We start from the raw sequence: 15,187 nt of genomic DNA, 5'->3' as shown, positions 1-15,187 counted from the left end.
TCTTTGGAACTCTGTATTCAAATGGGTATATCTTTCCTTTTCTCCTTTGCTTTTCACTTCTCTTCTTTTCCCAGCTATTTGTAAGGCCTCCTCAGACAGCCATTTTGCTTTTTTGCATTTCTTTTCCATGGGGATGGTCTTGATCCCTGTCTCCTGTACAGTGTCACGAGCCTCCGTCCATAGTTCATCAGGCACTCTATCTATCAGATCTAGTCCCTTAAATCTATTTCTCACTTCTACTGTATAATTGTAAGGGATTTGATTTAGGTCATACCTGAATGTTCTAGTAGTTTTCCCCACTTTCTTCAATTTAAGTCTGAATTTGGCAATAAGGAGTTCATGATCTGAGCCACAGTCAGCTCCTGGTCTTGTTTTTGCTGACTGTATAGAGCTTCTCCATCTTTGGCTGCCAAGAGTATAATCAGTGTTATTTCAGTGTTGACCATCTGGTGATTATTAGGCAAATACAAATCAAAACCATAATGAGATATCTCTCATGCCTCTTAGAATGGATGCCTTCAGAAAGACAGATAAATGTGGAGAAAAGGGGTCCCTTGTTCACTGTTGGTAGGACTGTAAACTGATACAGCCACTACGGAAAATTCTATGGAGGATCGTCAAAAAATTAAAATAGAACAACCGTATGATTCAGCAATTCCACTTCTGAGAATATATCCAGAGGAAATGAAAATGCTACCTTGAAAAGATAACTACAGTCTTATGTTCATAATAGCATTGTTTATAATAGCCAAGACAAGGAAACAACCTAAGTGTTCATTGAGAAATGAATGGCTAGTGAAGATGTGGTATGTATGTACACAATGGAATACATTTCAGTTGTTAAAAAAAGAATCCTACAATTTGTACTGTTATGGGCATTGAAGGCATTGTACAGAATGGATAAGTCAGATAAAGACAGATTTTGTATGGTCTCCCTTTTATGTGGAATCTGAAAAGCAAAACTCAGAAGGACAGATCAGATTTATGGTTCTCAGAGGGTATGTGTGTGTCTAAAAGAGAATTAGAGGAATGTGCTCAAGAGTTGGAAGATAAATAAGCACTAGGACGTAATGTACAGCATGATGACTACAGTTAACACTGCTGTGTGATACGTATGAGAAGTTCAGAGACTAGAGCTTAAGGGTTCTCATTACAAGAAAAAAAACGTATTTTTTTCTTATTCTTTTTATTGTACTTATATGAGATGATCCATATCAGCTAAACTTAGAGTAACCATTTCACAGTATGTATAAGTCAAACCATTATGTTCAAACCATTATATCTCAGTAACACTGGGGAAAAAATTTATGGTCATTTCTCAATATATGCAAAACATTATTATGTTGCGTACCTGAAGCTAATATAATGTAATATATTAATTACATCTCATTTTCAAAAAATTTTAGCCGTTATTAGGGGAATGTAATGGTCTATCATTGTGTTTTTCATATTTCCCTGAAGTTTAATGATGTTGGCCACATTGTCATATTCTTATTGGCCATTTGAATGTCCTCTATTATTAAGTACCCAGTTACATGTTACCTTTTTTTTTTTTAAGTTGGTTTACTAGTCTTGTGGATATATAGGACTTCTTAATGCAATATGGATTTGAGTATATTGTGAATGGCTTCTGGTTTATATATTCCATTTTGACTTTCTTAATGGAGACTTTGATGAAGAAAAACAATTTTATGTCACTGATAGGTAAACTTTTAGGTAAACCAGTTCTAATTTCTAAAGTTATAATTCTAATATCCAACCAGATTGATTTATAACAAAAACCATTTTTAAGTTATGTCTCAAGCAGTAGAGTAGGGTAGACCTTACTTTCAAAGAAAAAGAAAACCAAAGTATTAATAACTGGACTTTAATGGGAACATTCAGATAACATACATGAGTTGTGAAATAAATCCACAATTGTTAGTTTAATTATATTGTATTATGTATACAAATGGACTTCCCTGATGGCTCAGATGGTAAAGAATTTGTCTGCAATGTGGGAGACGTGGGTTTAATCCCTGGGTCGAGAATATCCCCTGGAGGAGGGCAGGGCGACTCACTCCAGCCTGGAGAATCCCCACAGCTAGAGGAGCCTGAAGGGCTAAAGTCCATGGGGTTATAAAAGAGTCGGACAGCCCTGAGTGACTGAGCACACACCGCATGTATATAAATAAATTAAGATCTGGGGAAGTGTGAAACTACAAAGTGTCTATTACTGAGCCTTCGGGTTTTTATTCTGGATAAGATGTATAGTTTTGGTTTAGGACAAGAAAGCTCTTTTTTGGTAAAACATAGGTATTTCTGTTCCCACTCTGTCATTTCTGGAAGTAGGAAATACAAATAATGTCTCTTTTCTGTGTACCATGGAACAGTTTCAAGTGAGTATATTCAGCTAGTACTTAAAATTAGAAAAAGGTTTAACATGATTGGCAGTATACAGAAATGAGTTAGATGTGTTGTGGAGGAGCTTAAATTGTGAGTTACGGCCTACACATATCTGAGAGAAATATAGATGTGCCCTTATCGAAGGAGGTAGAAAGACGTACCTAAACCAACAAGAGAACGAGGGAAGAGACAAAAGGAATGGACACAAATAACTCCTCCACACCCTTACCTTGTAAGAGGTTCAGGCCTGTGCATGTTTTATCGTCTTCTGTGCCATTGATTGGGTAGGTGCTGAAACTAGAGGGAAGAAGGAATTCCAGCGTAAAAGGTGCACACTGGTTTCTAGTCAGTAAAGAACCAAAGCCTTTTTCATTTGAGGGTGAAGTGGGAAAGGACCTTGCCAGAGACCATAAATGTTATCTGAAGGAGAACGTTTAAGGCTAGAAGAGACTCATGGTTTTACTTTTTATTGGGGTATAATTGATTTGCAGTCAGATCACATTTGCTTGTATTATATAGCAAAGTGAATCTGCTATATGAATGCCTAGCCAGTCTTCTTTAGGTCCTTTTCCCATATGAGCCATTAGAGAGTACTGAGTAGAGTTCACTGTGCTCTGTAGTAGGTCCTTATTACTTGTCTTATGTATAGCAGTGTGTCTGTGTCAATCCAATCTTGCAGTGAATCCCTCCCCCCTCACCAGTGGTTTTTTAAGCAGAGGCCCAGGATTTTAATAGATTAATAAGCATGGCTTTTCTGGTTGAAGGAGAAGGTGAGGGTTAGCTGTGGGGGTTAGCGGTAACACTTTATTCCCAGGAACTGGGGTTCCATGTCTTGGAGTTCCTTGAGGCACTATGAGGAGGGGCAGTTTTAGATCCACTAAGCAATTCAGAATGATCTCTGTTATTCAGTATCACAGAAATCCAAGTCTGTGCCCTGACCAGTAATGCTGAAGAAGTTGAAGTTGAATGGTTCTATGAAGACCTACAAGACCTTTTAAACTAACACCCAAAAAAGATGTCTTTTTCATTATAGGGGACTGGAATGCAAAAGTAGGAAGTCAAGAAACACCTGAAGTAACAGGCAGATTTGGCCTTGGAATACAGAATGAAGCAGGGCAAAGGCTAATAGAGTTTTGCCAAGAGAACACACTGGTTATAGCAGACACCCTCTTCCAACAGCACAAGAGAAGACTCTACACATGGACATCAAGAGATGGCCAACACCGAAATCAGAATGATTATACTCTTTGCATCCAGTGATGGAGAAGCTCTATACAGTCAACAAAAACAAGACCGGGAGTTGACTATGGCTCAGATCATGAACTCCTTATTGCCAAATTCAGACTTAAATTGAAGAAAGTGGGGAAAACCACTAGACCATTCAGGTATGACCTAAATCAAATGCCTTACGATTATACAGTGGAAGTGAGAAATAGATTTAAGGGACTAGATCTGATAGATAGAGTGCCTGATGAACTATGGACGGAGGTTCCTGACATTGTATAGGAGACAGGGATCAAGACCATCCCCATGGAAAAGAAATGCAAAAAAGCAAAATGGCTGTCTGAGGAGGCTTACAAATAGCTGTGAAAAGAAGAGAAGCGAAAAGCAAAGGAGAAAAGGAAAAATATACCCATTTGAGTACAGAATTCCAGAGAATAGCAAGGAGAGATAAGAAAGCCTCCCTCATCCATCAGAGCAAAGAAATAGAGGAAAACAACAGAATGGGAAAGACTAGAGATCTCTTCAAGAAAATTGGAGCTACCAAGGGAACATTTCATGCAAAGATGGGCTCGATAAAGGACAGAAATGGTATGGACCTAACACAAGCAGAAGATATTAAGAAGAGGTGGCAAGAATACACAGAACTGTACAAAAAAGATCTTCACGACCCAGATAATCACGATGGTGTGATCACTCACCTAGAGCCAGTCATGCTGGAATGTGAATTCAAGTGGGCCTTAGGAAGCATCACTACGAACAAAGCTAGTGGAGGTGATGGAATTCCAGTTGAGCTATTTCAAATGCTGAAAGATGATGCTGTGAAAGTGCTACACTCAACATGCCAGCAAATTTGGAAAACTCAGCAGTGGCCATAGGACCGAAAAGATCAGTTTTCATTTCAATCCCCGAGAAAGGCAATGCCAAAGAATGCTCAAACTACTGCACAATTGCACTCATCTCACACGCTAGTAAAATAATGCTCAAAATTCTCCAAGCCGGGCTTCAGCAATACGTGAACTGTGAATTTCCAGATGTTCCAGCTTGTTTTAGAAAAGGCAGAGGAACCAGAGATCAAATTGTCAACATCCGCTGGATCATCAAAAAAGCAAGAGAGTTCCAGAAAAACATCTATTTCTGCTTTTATTGAGTATGCCAAAGCATATGTGTAGATCACATATGTGTAGATTATGCCAAAGCATAGTGGATCACAATAAACTTTTGTTTATTGTGGAAAATTGTGGAAAATTCTGAAAAAGATAGGAATACCAGACCACCTGACCTGCCTCTTGAGAAATCTGTATGCACGTCAGGAAGCAACAGTTAGAACTGGACATGAAACAATAGACTGGTTCCAAATAGGAAAAAGAGTACTTCAAGGCTGTATCTTGTCACACTGATTATTTAACTTATATGCAGGGTACATCGTGAGAAACGCTGGACTGGAAGAAATATAAGCTGGAATCAAGATTGCCGGGAGAAATATCAATAACCTCATATATGCAGATGACACCACCCTTATGGCAGAAAGTGAAGAACTAAAGAGCCTCTCCATGAAAGTAAAAGAGGAGAGTGGAAAAGATGGCTTAAAGCTCAACATTCAGAAAACTTAAGATCATGGCATCCAGTCCCATCACTTCATGGCAAATAGATGGAGAAACAGTGGAAACACAATCAGACTTTATTTTTGGGGCTCCAAAATCACTGCAGATCGTGACTGCAGCTAACTCCACCCTGGGTACAAAGGTGGTTGTAGCTGTTTTCTTGGAATCTGTCCATTGAAATATTAGTATTAATCCCAATTCAATTTTCGTGTTTGAAGAATGGTTTTCTTTGTATAAGACATTTTTCATTCTGTAGCTTGGTTATACATGTACTTTTGTGGTTACTGAATCAAATCCATATGAGGTTTATATTCCCTTGGAGTGGGAACCACTGATGTATTCTCACATAATAAGGGTTTTGGACCCAATTTTAGAGTGTGTGTGTGCACGCGCATGCGTATACATGTACGCACACGCGCAGGGGCTTTTTTCCCCCACATCAATAAGCAGGTTTTGGATATGAACTGAATGACTTACAATTCAGCTCAATTCTGACACTGTCTGCCTTGAGGTAGCGTCACATTCCAGAGGTGAAGGGTTCAGTCCTATAAGACCATGCTTGGCTTCAGATGCCAGTTGCAAAGTCCAGGTTGTCACTTGTGCCTTTTGATCCCCCTCTTTGGGTTTGATTAGTTTTTGCTAGAGTGATTCATAGAATTGAGAAACATTTTTCTTATTAAGTTTTCCAGTTTATTACAATAAAAGGATATAACTCAGGAATAACTAGATGGAAGACATAAATACTTAGGATGCAAGGTACAGAAAAAAGCAAAGAACTTTCTGTCTTCTCTGGCACCACTATCCCCAAATCTTCATGTGTTTTTCAAGCCAGAAACATTCCTTTTTGGTTTTTATGGGGTTGACTGAGTTTATTTCCTGGAGGTGGGGGAGGAGGGGCCCATTGAAAGTTTTAACCCTGTTGATCACCTGGCAACCAAGTTAATTCCCGAAGTAGACTCCAGAAGTCACATAATTAACAGGATGTAAAGATACTTCTGGGCTTCCCTTGTGGCTCAGCTGGTAAAGAATCTGCCTGCAATGTGGGAGACCTAGATAAAAAGCAAAGATACTTTTGCTTTTATAATTTAAGACATTCCAACCGTTTTGCTGCTGCTACTGCCAAGTCGCTTCAGTCGTGCCCGACTCTGTGCGACTCCATAGACGGCAGCCCACCAGGCTCCGCCGTCCCTGGGATTCTCCAGGCAAGAACACTGGAGTGGGTTGCCATTTCCTTCTCCAATGCATGAAAGTGAAAAGTGAAAGTGAAGTCGCTCAGTCGTGTCCAGCTCAGCGACCCAGGCTCCTCTGTCCATGGGATTTTCCAGTCAAGAGTGCTGAAGTGGGGTCCACTGCCTTATCCGTCCAACCGTTTTAAGAGCTCTTATACCAGAAGAGGGGACAGTGGCCAAATACATATTATTGTAAATTGCAGTATCATATGTTTCCTTTTTATGAATAGCTGAAAAAACTTAGGCTTAAATGTGTGAGGAGGTTTTTTCATAGAGACACAGCAAGAACTAGACCCTGAAATACTGTGATTTTTTTTTTTTTTTTTATGTAGTGTTTTTATGCATTTAATTTCCTGGATATTTCTGAATTTGTGACTTTGAAATAAGCAAATATTAATGAACTGAAGGTCTAACAGCCAAACTTGAAAATCATCATCCAGATTTATTATTTCCAGGTCTTTGAAGAAACTGGTTTTGATATTAAAGATTATATTTGTAAGGATGATTACATTGAACTTCGGATCAATGATCAGCTTGCTCGTTTGTACATCATTCCAGGAATTCCAAAAGATACAAAATTTAACCCGAAAACCAGAAGAGAAATCCGGGTATGTAATTGAGAAGAATTTTCAGGTTGCTGGATGGTATCTAATTAAATTGCTTTTAGAAACTCCTTGATAATAACTAATTTTCTTGTGTTTCAGAATATTGAGTGGTTCTCCATTGAGAAATTGCCTTGCCATAGAAATGATATGACCCCAAAATCCAAACTTGGTTTGGCACCAAACAAATTTTTTATGGCCATTCCTTTTATCAGGTATGTTTGTATTTTTTAAAATATTAGACTTCACAATTCTGATAGTTTCTTTACATAGCCAAGTTTTAAAAGCAAATTCTTAATATCTCCATAGACCATTAAGGGACTGGCTTTCTCGAAGATTTGGAGATTCCTCAGATAGTGACAATGGATTTTCCTCCGCTGGTAGCACACCAGCTAAGCCCACTGTGGAAAAATTGAGGTAAAGAAACAGATGTGTTGGATTTTGACTTTTTGGTCTTTTTTAATACATTAGTAGCATTTTGCTTAAAAAGTTTGCAGAGGTATTGGCTTCCTTTTATAGATACTAGTTTCTTACTAGTCTCACAGATAATAGACATTTTAGAGGGGTGGTTTTTGGATGAGAGGTTAATTGAAGTCATAAAGGAGCTTCAGGCATATTTTAAAATAGTATACACAAGAGAATGTCAGCTTTTTAGATGGATAGCTAGAGTATGAGGAAAAGAAAATTTTTTTCTCTCTTTGTATGTATTCATAGTACTTGTTCTGTGTTCTCATATCTTTACTTTAGAAATAATTGGGTTTCTGTATGTGGTTGAATGTCTGTTTTTGTGAGAAGGAGATGAGGGGTGCTGACGTATAATTTGTTCAGAAAGATAGCACTGTGAAGACTTGGGCTTGCACCTTTCCTTTCCCTAGTCTAGACTGTATATTATAAGGAGTGAGTATTACATGGATAAGAACTGCAAAGAGCATTTTCTTGTTTGGGACTTAATTGTATCCAAATCACAGTTATAGAGTAGGCTAAGTAATTTTCTGAAATTCAGTTCTGTTCAGTCGCTCAGTCCTGTCTGACTCTTTGTGACCCCATGGACTGCAGCACGCCAGGCCTCCCTGTCCATCACCAACTCCCAGAGTTCACTCAAACTCGTGTGCATGGAGTCGGTGATGCCATCCACCCATCTCATCCTCTGTTATCCCCTTCATCTCCTGCCCTCAATCTTTCCCAGCATCAGGGGCTTTTCAAATGAGTCAGCTCTTCGCGTCAGGTGGCCAAAGTATTGGAGTTTCACCTTCAACATCCGTCCTTCCAATATAATTTTGTGAAATAAGTATATGTATTTGTAATCAACTTGTAGAGCTTTGCCTTGTTAGGTTCAGAGAGAGTTGCTTTCTAAATTTTCTCTAAGTTAGATGCTTTGTTTTTATCCTAGAGCTTTAAAAGTAAACAATAGGAGTAAATCACACCTACAGTCAATATTTTTTAAATACATAGGGAATATTCCATTTTAGTTGGATTTTATGAGGACAGAAGATTGGACTAAATGCCTTGAAAGTCATTTGTGCCTTTCAGAATCGGTCACTATAATCACCAAAGTATATACTGCTAAATATAACTGAAGAAGAAAAAAGAAAAAACAGGAATGTAGTCATGATTTAAAAAACCCAGTTACTACTAAAGTTATGAAATAGTGATAGGGTTTGAAAAGAAATTGTGTCACTGTTTAAGAATCTGTCACCCACAGTGGTATGATACCATTCCCACATCTTTCAGTCGGTATTAGGGTTTGTGATCCTAGAGAATGGAATAAGGAGATAATGAAACAACTTCTCAAACAAATTCCAGGTTTCTCAGGCAGGGTGATGTCTCTTTTTAACATATAGACTAACTCTTATGACATTTTGGAGGAATTACTTGAATTTTGTCTAAAGAAAGAGAGCCTGCAATTTTTTTTTTTTTTTGAGAGCCTGCAATTTAATCACAATTTTTAAATGGAAAAGGGGACAGATTCTGAAATATTCAGAAACAATCTTACTATAATATGGATCTTGGGATCAGTGACTCTGGACTGTATTAATATATGTAAGTGGTACTATCGAATACAATTTATCTTTACTACAAACTATTACAGTTGATTTCTTTGGTGTAAGTATTTGAGACTGGATCTTTATTTAATATGCTTATCTATCATTTTGAACTCCTTAATTTCCTTGGAAGAAAAGCTGTGACAACTCTAAACAGTATTAAAAAGCAGAGACATCACTTTGCAGACAAAGGTCTGTATAGTCAGAGCTATGGTTTTTCCAGTAGTCATGTATGGATATGAGAGTTGGACCGTAAAGAAGGCTGAGTGCTGAAGAATTGATGCTTTTGAACTGTGGCGTTGGAGAAGACTCTTGAGAATCACTTGGACAGCACAGAGATCCAACCAGTCAATCCTAAAGGAAATCAACCAGGAATATTCATTGGATGGACTGATGCTGAAGCTTCAATACTTTGGTCACCTAATGTGTGGAGCTGACTCATTGGAAAATACCCTGCTGCTGGGAAAGATCTAGAGCAAGAGGAGAAGGAAGCGACAGAGGATGAGATGGTCAGATGGCATCACTGAGTTGGACATGGCTTAGCGACTGAACAGCAACAACAACATAGCTCAGTTTGTCAGATCTTAGCACGGAGGGTCCATACTGACCTGTGCAGGATCAAATTCCATATGGAAGCATCCTAGTAAAGAATTGAATTGTCTGTCCTATTATAAAAATCCACTGATATATGTGTATTCAGAGTGGCTTTATTTATTGGCTTCGTTACTAAATTTATTAAATTTGTGAAAGAAGTATTTCCTTCAGATTCATTTTTGTTGTTCGGCCAGGCTGCAAGGCTTGCGGGATCTTAGTTCTTCATCCTTGGCTTGAACCTGTGTCCCCTGCAGCGGAAATGCAGAGTTCTAATCACTGGGCTGCCAGGAAATTCCCCAGATTTTTAAAAGTACAGTCATTTTAGGAGAAGGTGGTATCAATAATTTAGAAAAGTTTGGGACTAAAAATAATAGATTATCACCCCATTCAAGAAATGTGGAGTGATAGGCATTCTTCTGGGTTCTGGCAGTAAAGCAGTAGACAAAGTTGACATGAATCCTCTGCCCTTGTGGAATTTAAACTCCAATGAGGGGAGATAGATAGTGAATAAAGTAACATTTATAGTCCGTTAGATAAACTCTAAAGGTTTGGGAAGAAGTATCAGTAAAAATTTTCTGATTTTATTTTTATTTTTAAATCTTGTTGTAGTCGAACCAAGTTCCGCCACAGCCAGCAGTTATTTCCTGAAGGTTCTCCTGGTGACCAGTGGGTAAAGCACCGGCAACCACTGCAGCATAAACCATACAGTAATCATCACGCTGAAGTGTCTGATCTTTTAAAAGCAAAGGTGAGTGATAGTACATTTAAAGATTTTCATAACTTAAGATCCTTTGACTTAGAAATGCATCTGAGTTGAGGCCTTGCAGATTAACAGTTGTAGAGCTCTTAGTCGTTCATCCAAGGCGCCTGTCTTCCTGATTTGTGATTTGAAGCTGGGATGAGACTCCTAACCTTTACAGCTTTGGTATTAATCCAATGTAGTAAGGAATATGAAGTATCAATAACATCTGATTTTGGTAAATGTGCTACCAGTGAAAGGTTCACACCGTGTTGTTCTTCAGTGTATGATTATATCACAGTTTGTTTATCCATTTTACTCTTAGTGGACGTGTTTGTTGTTTCCACTTGGGGGCTTTTACAAATCATACTGCTAGGAATATTTCTGTACATGTATTTTGATGAACATATACAGTTCTTTTGAGTATATAGATTTGTTGGAGCAGTGGATATGCCTAAGTTCTTAAGTATATACTGCAAAAAATGTTCTAAATAATTTGTATCCCCTGCAAAATATTTGAGAGTTCCATTTGTTCCATATCCTTACTGATCTTTGGTATTACCTGTCTGTTATTTTAACCATCTATTTGGGTACCAGTCTTTACTTTTCTTCTTTTACAAATATACTGGGTACATCAGAATTTAAAACTTTCTGTGCTTGAATGGTCACTGTCAAAAGAGAAAAAACACCCATGAAATGGGAGAGTTTGCAAATCACATATCTACTGGGTTTATATCCAGGATATATGGAGACCTCCTATAGCTCAACAACAGCAAAGAAGAAACAGTTAAACAAAAATGAGTGCACAACAACTTGAATAGACATTTATTGAAAGAAGACATTTACATGGTCAGTAAGCACATGAAAAGATGCTCAGTTTAGAAGTAATAAAAATGTAGTAAAAAATGGAAAATAATGAGTTGACAAGAATGTAAAAAAGTTGGAACCCTTGTGTATTGCAGGTGGGAATGTAAAATGGTACAGCTGCCATGGGGCAGCTTGGTGGTTCCTCAGAAAGGTACACATAGAATTACCATGTGACCCAGTGGTTCCACTCCGCGGTTCATATTCAAAAGAATTGAAAGCAGGGACTCAGAGATAACTTAGCAGTGTTCATAGTAGTGTTGTTCATGATAGCCGGAAGGTGGAAACAACCTACATGTGTGTCAAAAGGTTACTCGATAAACAAAGTAAACATACAGTGAATATTATTTGGCCTTTAAAAGGAATGAAATTATACATAGGTGCTACAACATGGATGAACCTCACACACAAAAGGACAAATGCTATATGATTCCACTAATTAATATGAGATTATCAGAGCTGAGAGACAGGAAAAAACAGAAGTATTTAATAGACAAAGTCTCTGCTTCAGTGATGGAAAAGTTCTGGATGGATACTGGTGGTGGTTGCACAGCTTTGTGGCTGCACTTACCGCCACTGAGCTGCCCATTTACAAGTGGTTCAGGTGGTAAGTTTTATGTATATGGTACACAGTAAAAAAGTAAATATCGAAAAGAATAAAATGAAATGGAGTTAAAGGTATGTGCTAACATGAGCTTCTGAAAGCTATTTCCCTTCCTTTCTTTAAGTTACTGTTTTCAAGCTATTTTAAGAACTAAATTTTTTTTGTAGGTAGATAGGATGTACACAAGTGTATTTATTGTAAAATAATAATAAAATTGTTCTTTGCACTGTTTTAGCTAGTTCTTTTAAATAACTGTTCTTAAGACCTTTAAGGCCAAATTAATGTTTAAAAACTGTTTTAAGTTAAACTTAATCTAACTCATGTTTAAGCAATATAATAGCAAGATGTCGACTACTGCATGTTTAGGTTTTAGGTCTAAATTTAGGGATTAAAAGTGAAAGTGAAATTCTCTCAGTCATGTCCAACTCTTTGTGACCCCATGGACTGTCCATGGGGATTCTCCAGGCCAGAATCCTGGAGTGGGTAGCTGTTCCCTTCTCCAAGCAATCTTCCCAACCCAGGGATTGAACCCAGGTCTCCCACATTGCAAGCAGATTCTTTACCATCTGAGCCAAACCAGTCTTATTTATTATTTTATATAAAAAGATTATTAAAAATTCCCTTTTATTAATAGTTTAAAGCAGGTTTTAGGGTAACAGTGATCACATCTGGTGCTTGTTTCCTGATCTAAGGACTGAAGTCAACGTGCCTCAGTGTCCTCTATTGATAGTCATAAGGTTTTCAAAGTTGTTTCTCGGGAACATTGTATTTGCTATTTTATTTTGTATCTTTGGAGGATTCTTGCTCTGTGAAGCTCTCTATAATGAAAGATGTTGATAGTGGTTCTTCAGTGTTTTAGGAAGATTTTGGGGGGCTTTGCTGAACTCTGATCGAACCAGCTAAATGTATCATAGGGGTATATTGTTTTATCCTGTTACATTGTGCTGTATGTTTACATTTTATTTCTTATTGGAAAAACAGAATCAAAGTATAAGGGGAAATGGCAGAAAACAGTATCAAGATTCACCTAATCCAAAGAAAAAACCAAATGGGGTCCACAGCCAGCCAGCCAAGCAACAGAATCCCTTGGTGGTAAGAGTTAACATCATGCTGAGGCAGTTCATGCTTTTTAGGATGGGGCAAGGGCATTGTCAAGGCATTTTGAATTGCTTTATTGACAGGATTTTTATGAATCTGTGTGTGTGTGCTGTTCACCACTAAGAAATCTCTGCCTACTCTCGATTATAGATTTGTCGTTTTGATTCAGTTGTGCATCTGATCTTTACTTTTTTATGTGGGTATTTGTTTATCTGTTTGTTTATGATTTTTAACATTAATTTTTATTGGAGTATAGTTGATTTACAAAGTTGTGTTAGTTTCAAGTGAAAAAGTGGATCAGTTTATACATATATCCACTCTAGGTTCTGTTTCTGTATAGGTCATTACAGAGCACTGAGGAGAGTTCCCTGTGCTGTTCTGTAGATTCTTATTAATTATCGATATGTGGGTATTTAGACTTACTTTAATACTTTGGAAACAGTGTTAGTCAACTCTCCTAGATAAGTCCTAGGTATTCTATTTTTCTAAATAGTGTCTGTATTATTTTAATGAAGTTAAAAGTTTGGAATAGCCTCACAGTGTATTTTATTTTTCTTCAAATTGATAGAATTCAGAAAATGAAAACAAAACACTCACAGCCAATGCCATAGTCATTAGACTAGGCTGAAGGACAGATACCTGTGAGCGTTTTAAGACATTTATTTCCATTCTTTTAGTCTGTGTTCCAGAAAGTAATTCATAACTAATAAGCTTCCTTGCTTATCTTTTCCATAAGTCCTGGTATTTCTATGTTGAATTTTTTTATGTTGTAGCTTCACCTGTTTTTCCTTCTTTAACAGTGTGTAATAATAGTAATTTCAGATATTTAACAAGAGTATTTTCCCTGAATTCTTGGGTGCCGTTTACTTAACCTGAAGTGTTTTGATTCCACAAGCAAGCACAAATTAAATGTTTAATGTTGGACTACTTGCTCTCTATTATTGCACTCCACTCCAGTAGAAATAGTGACAAGAACAAAGAAGACAGTCTTAATAGATGGTCAGAAAGCTTTTAATCTAATTCAACATCTGTCCCTAACAAAAGCTGGACAGATTAAAATGATAGTATTGTATAAAAGTTAATTCTCCTCAAATTAATATATAGATTTAATTCAGTACCAATCAAAATCCTTTTGGATTTTTTTGGGGGAACTTCACAAATGACTCACATTTGTCTGGAAGAACTTGAATAAGTTTTTAAAAAGTTCTTAAAGTTAATGATGAGGACAAGTATATGAACAACTTAAAAGGGAAAGCTAAAAGTGATTGATTAACATATAAATATGCAGTTCAAGAAAGTGAATTAAAATGGGATGCCACGTTTCCCCATTAGATTGGCAAAGATGAAAAGATATCCAGTTATGTATTGCTGAATATATTGAGAACACTCAAAAGTTAATAATCGGTACAACGTTCTAGAGAGTAGTTTGGCGGTATTGAAAGTGTGACTTCCTTACCACGTTTCCATAGAAGATAAGAGTGTTCACCCCATTGTTTTACATTATGAAAACATGCCGCCGCCGCCGCCGCTGCTGCTGCTGCTAAGTCGCTTCAGTTGTGTCCGACTCTGGATGACCCCATAGACAGCAGCCCACCAGGCTTCCCCGTCCCTGGGAACAATCTAAATATCTAAGAAGCTATTAACTGTAATATCATAGATATGTGCCAGAGACTACCATGTAGTCATTAAAAGTGTTGGTGTAGATTTTTATTAATTTTTTGATTTGTGTTTATAGAAAAAGGGGTGTGTTCATAGTGTATTACATTTAAAAAGGGAGTTACAGAATAGCATATACTGGATAATTCTGTTACATAATTATATGAAAGTACATTCACACATATCTTCGTAGAAAAAAAGCTGGAAAGATGTACTGTAATGTTAATAATAATGATCTCCAAGTTGAGAAATTTAATAAATAATTTTCTTTTTTCCCTGGTGTTTCTATATTGTACATATAATCAAGAACTAAAAACAGTTTTAGGCTTAAAAAAATTACTTAAAAATGCCAATGCCGAGTGGGGATGGTGATTATATTCCTGATTTAATTTTCTTCCTGAGAAATTTGATAATGTATCTCCTTATTTATATCAACAATAAGTGAAATAACTGGATATGGTATGTTGTATGTTTGTGTTTTTTAATAGAAATGTGAAAAAAAACTTCATCCACGAAAACTTCAGGATACTTTTGAAACAGGCAAGTCAT

The 15,187-nt window shown here is 37.1% G+C and overlaps 1 protein-coding gene across 2 annotated transcripts in view; it reads left to right on the top strand.

Annotated features, from left to right (window-relative positions):
- The window catches only part of DCP2 (decapping mRNA 2), a 62,761-nt gene that overhangs the window by 31,613 nt on the left and 15,961 nt on the right, over positions 1–15,187 (top strand). For both annotated transcript variants that reach the window (XR_011568692.1, XM_019968006.2), the window contains 6 exons: positions 6,895–7,047; positions 7,144–7,256; positions 7,351–7,458; positions 10,287–10,425; positions 12,866–12,976; positions 15,127–15,178. Coding sequence is in view for 1 of the 2 variants with exons in the window: in XM_019968006.2 (XP_019823565.1) it covers positions 6,895–7,047; positions 7,144–7,256; positions 7,351–7,458; positions 10,287–10,425; positions 12,866–12,976; positions 15,127–15,178 (676 nt within the window). In the remaining variant the exon portion in view is untranslated. The remainder of the gene's footprint in view (positions 1–6,894; positions 7,048–7,143; positions 7,257–7,350; positions 7,459–10,286; positions 10,426–12,865; positions 12,977–15,126; positions 15,179–15,187) is intronic.

The sequence above is a fragment of the Bos indicus genome, chromosome 10 (assembly GCF_029378745.1).
Source record: "Bos indicus isolate NIAB-ARS_2022 breed Sahiwal x Tharparkar chromosome 10, NIAB-ARS_B.indTharparkar_mat_pri_1.0, whole genome shotgun sequence".
NCBI classification, from domain to species: domain Eukaryota; kingdom Metazoa; phylum Chordata; class Mammalia; order Artiodactyla; family Bovidae; genus Bos; species Bos indicus.
Note: the sequence above shows the minus strand (reverse complement) of the source record. Positions and strands in the feature narration are given on the sequence as shown.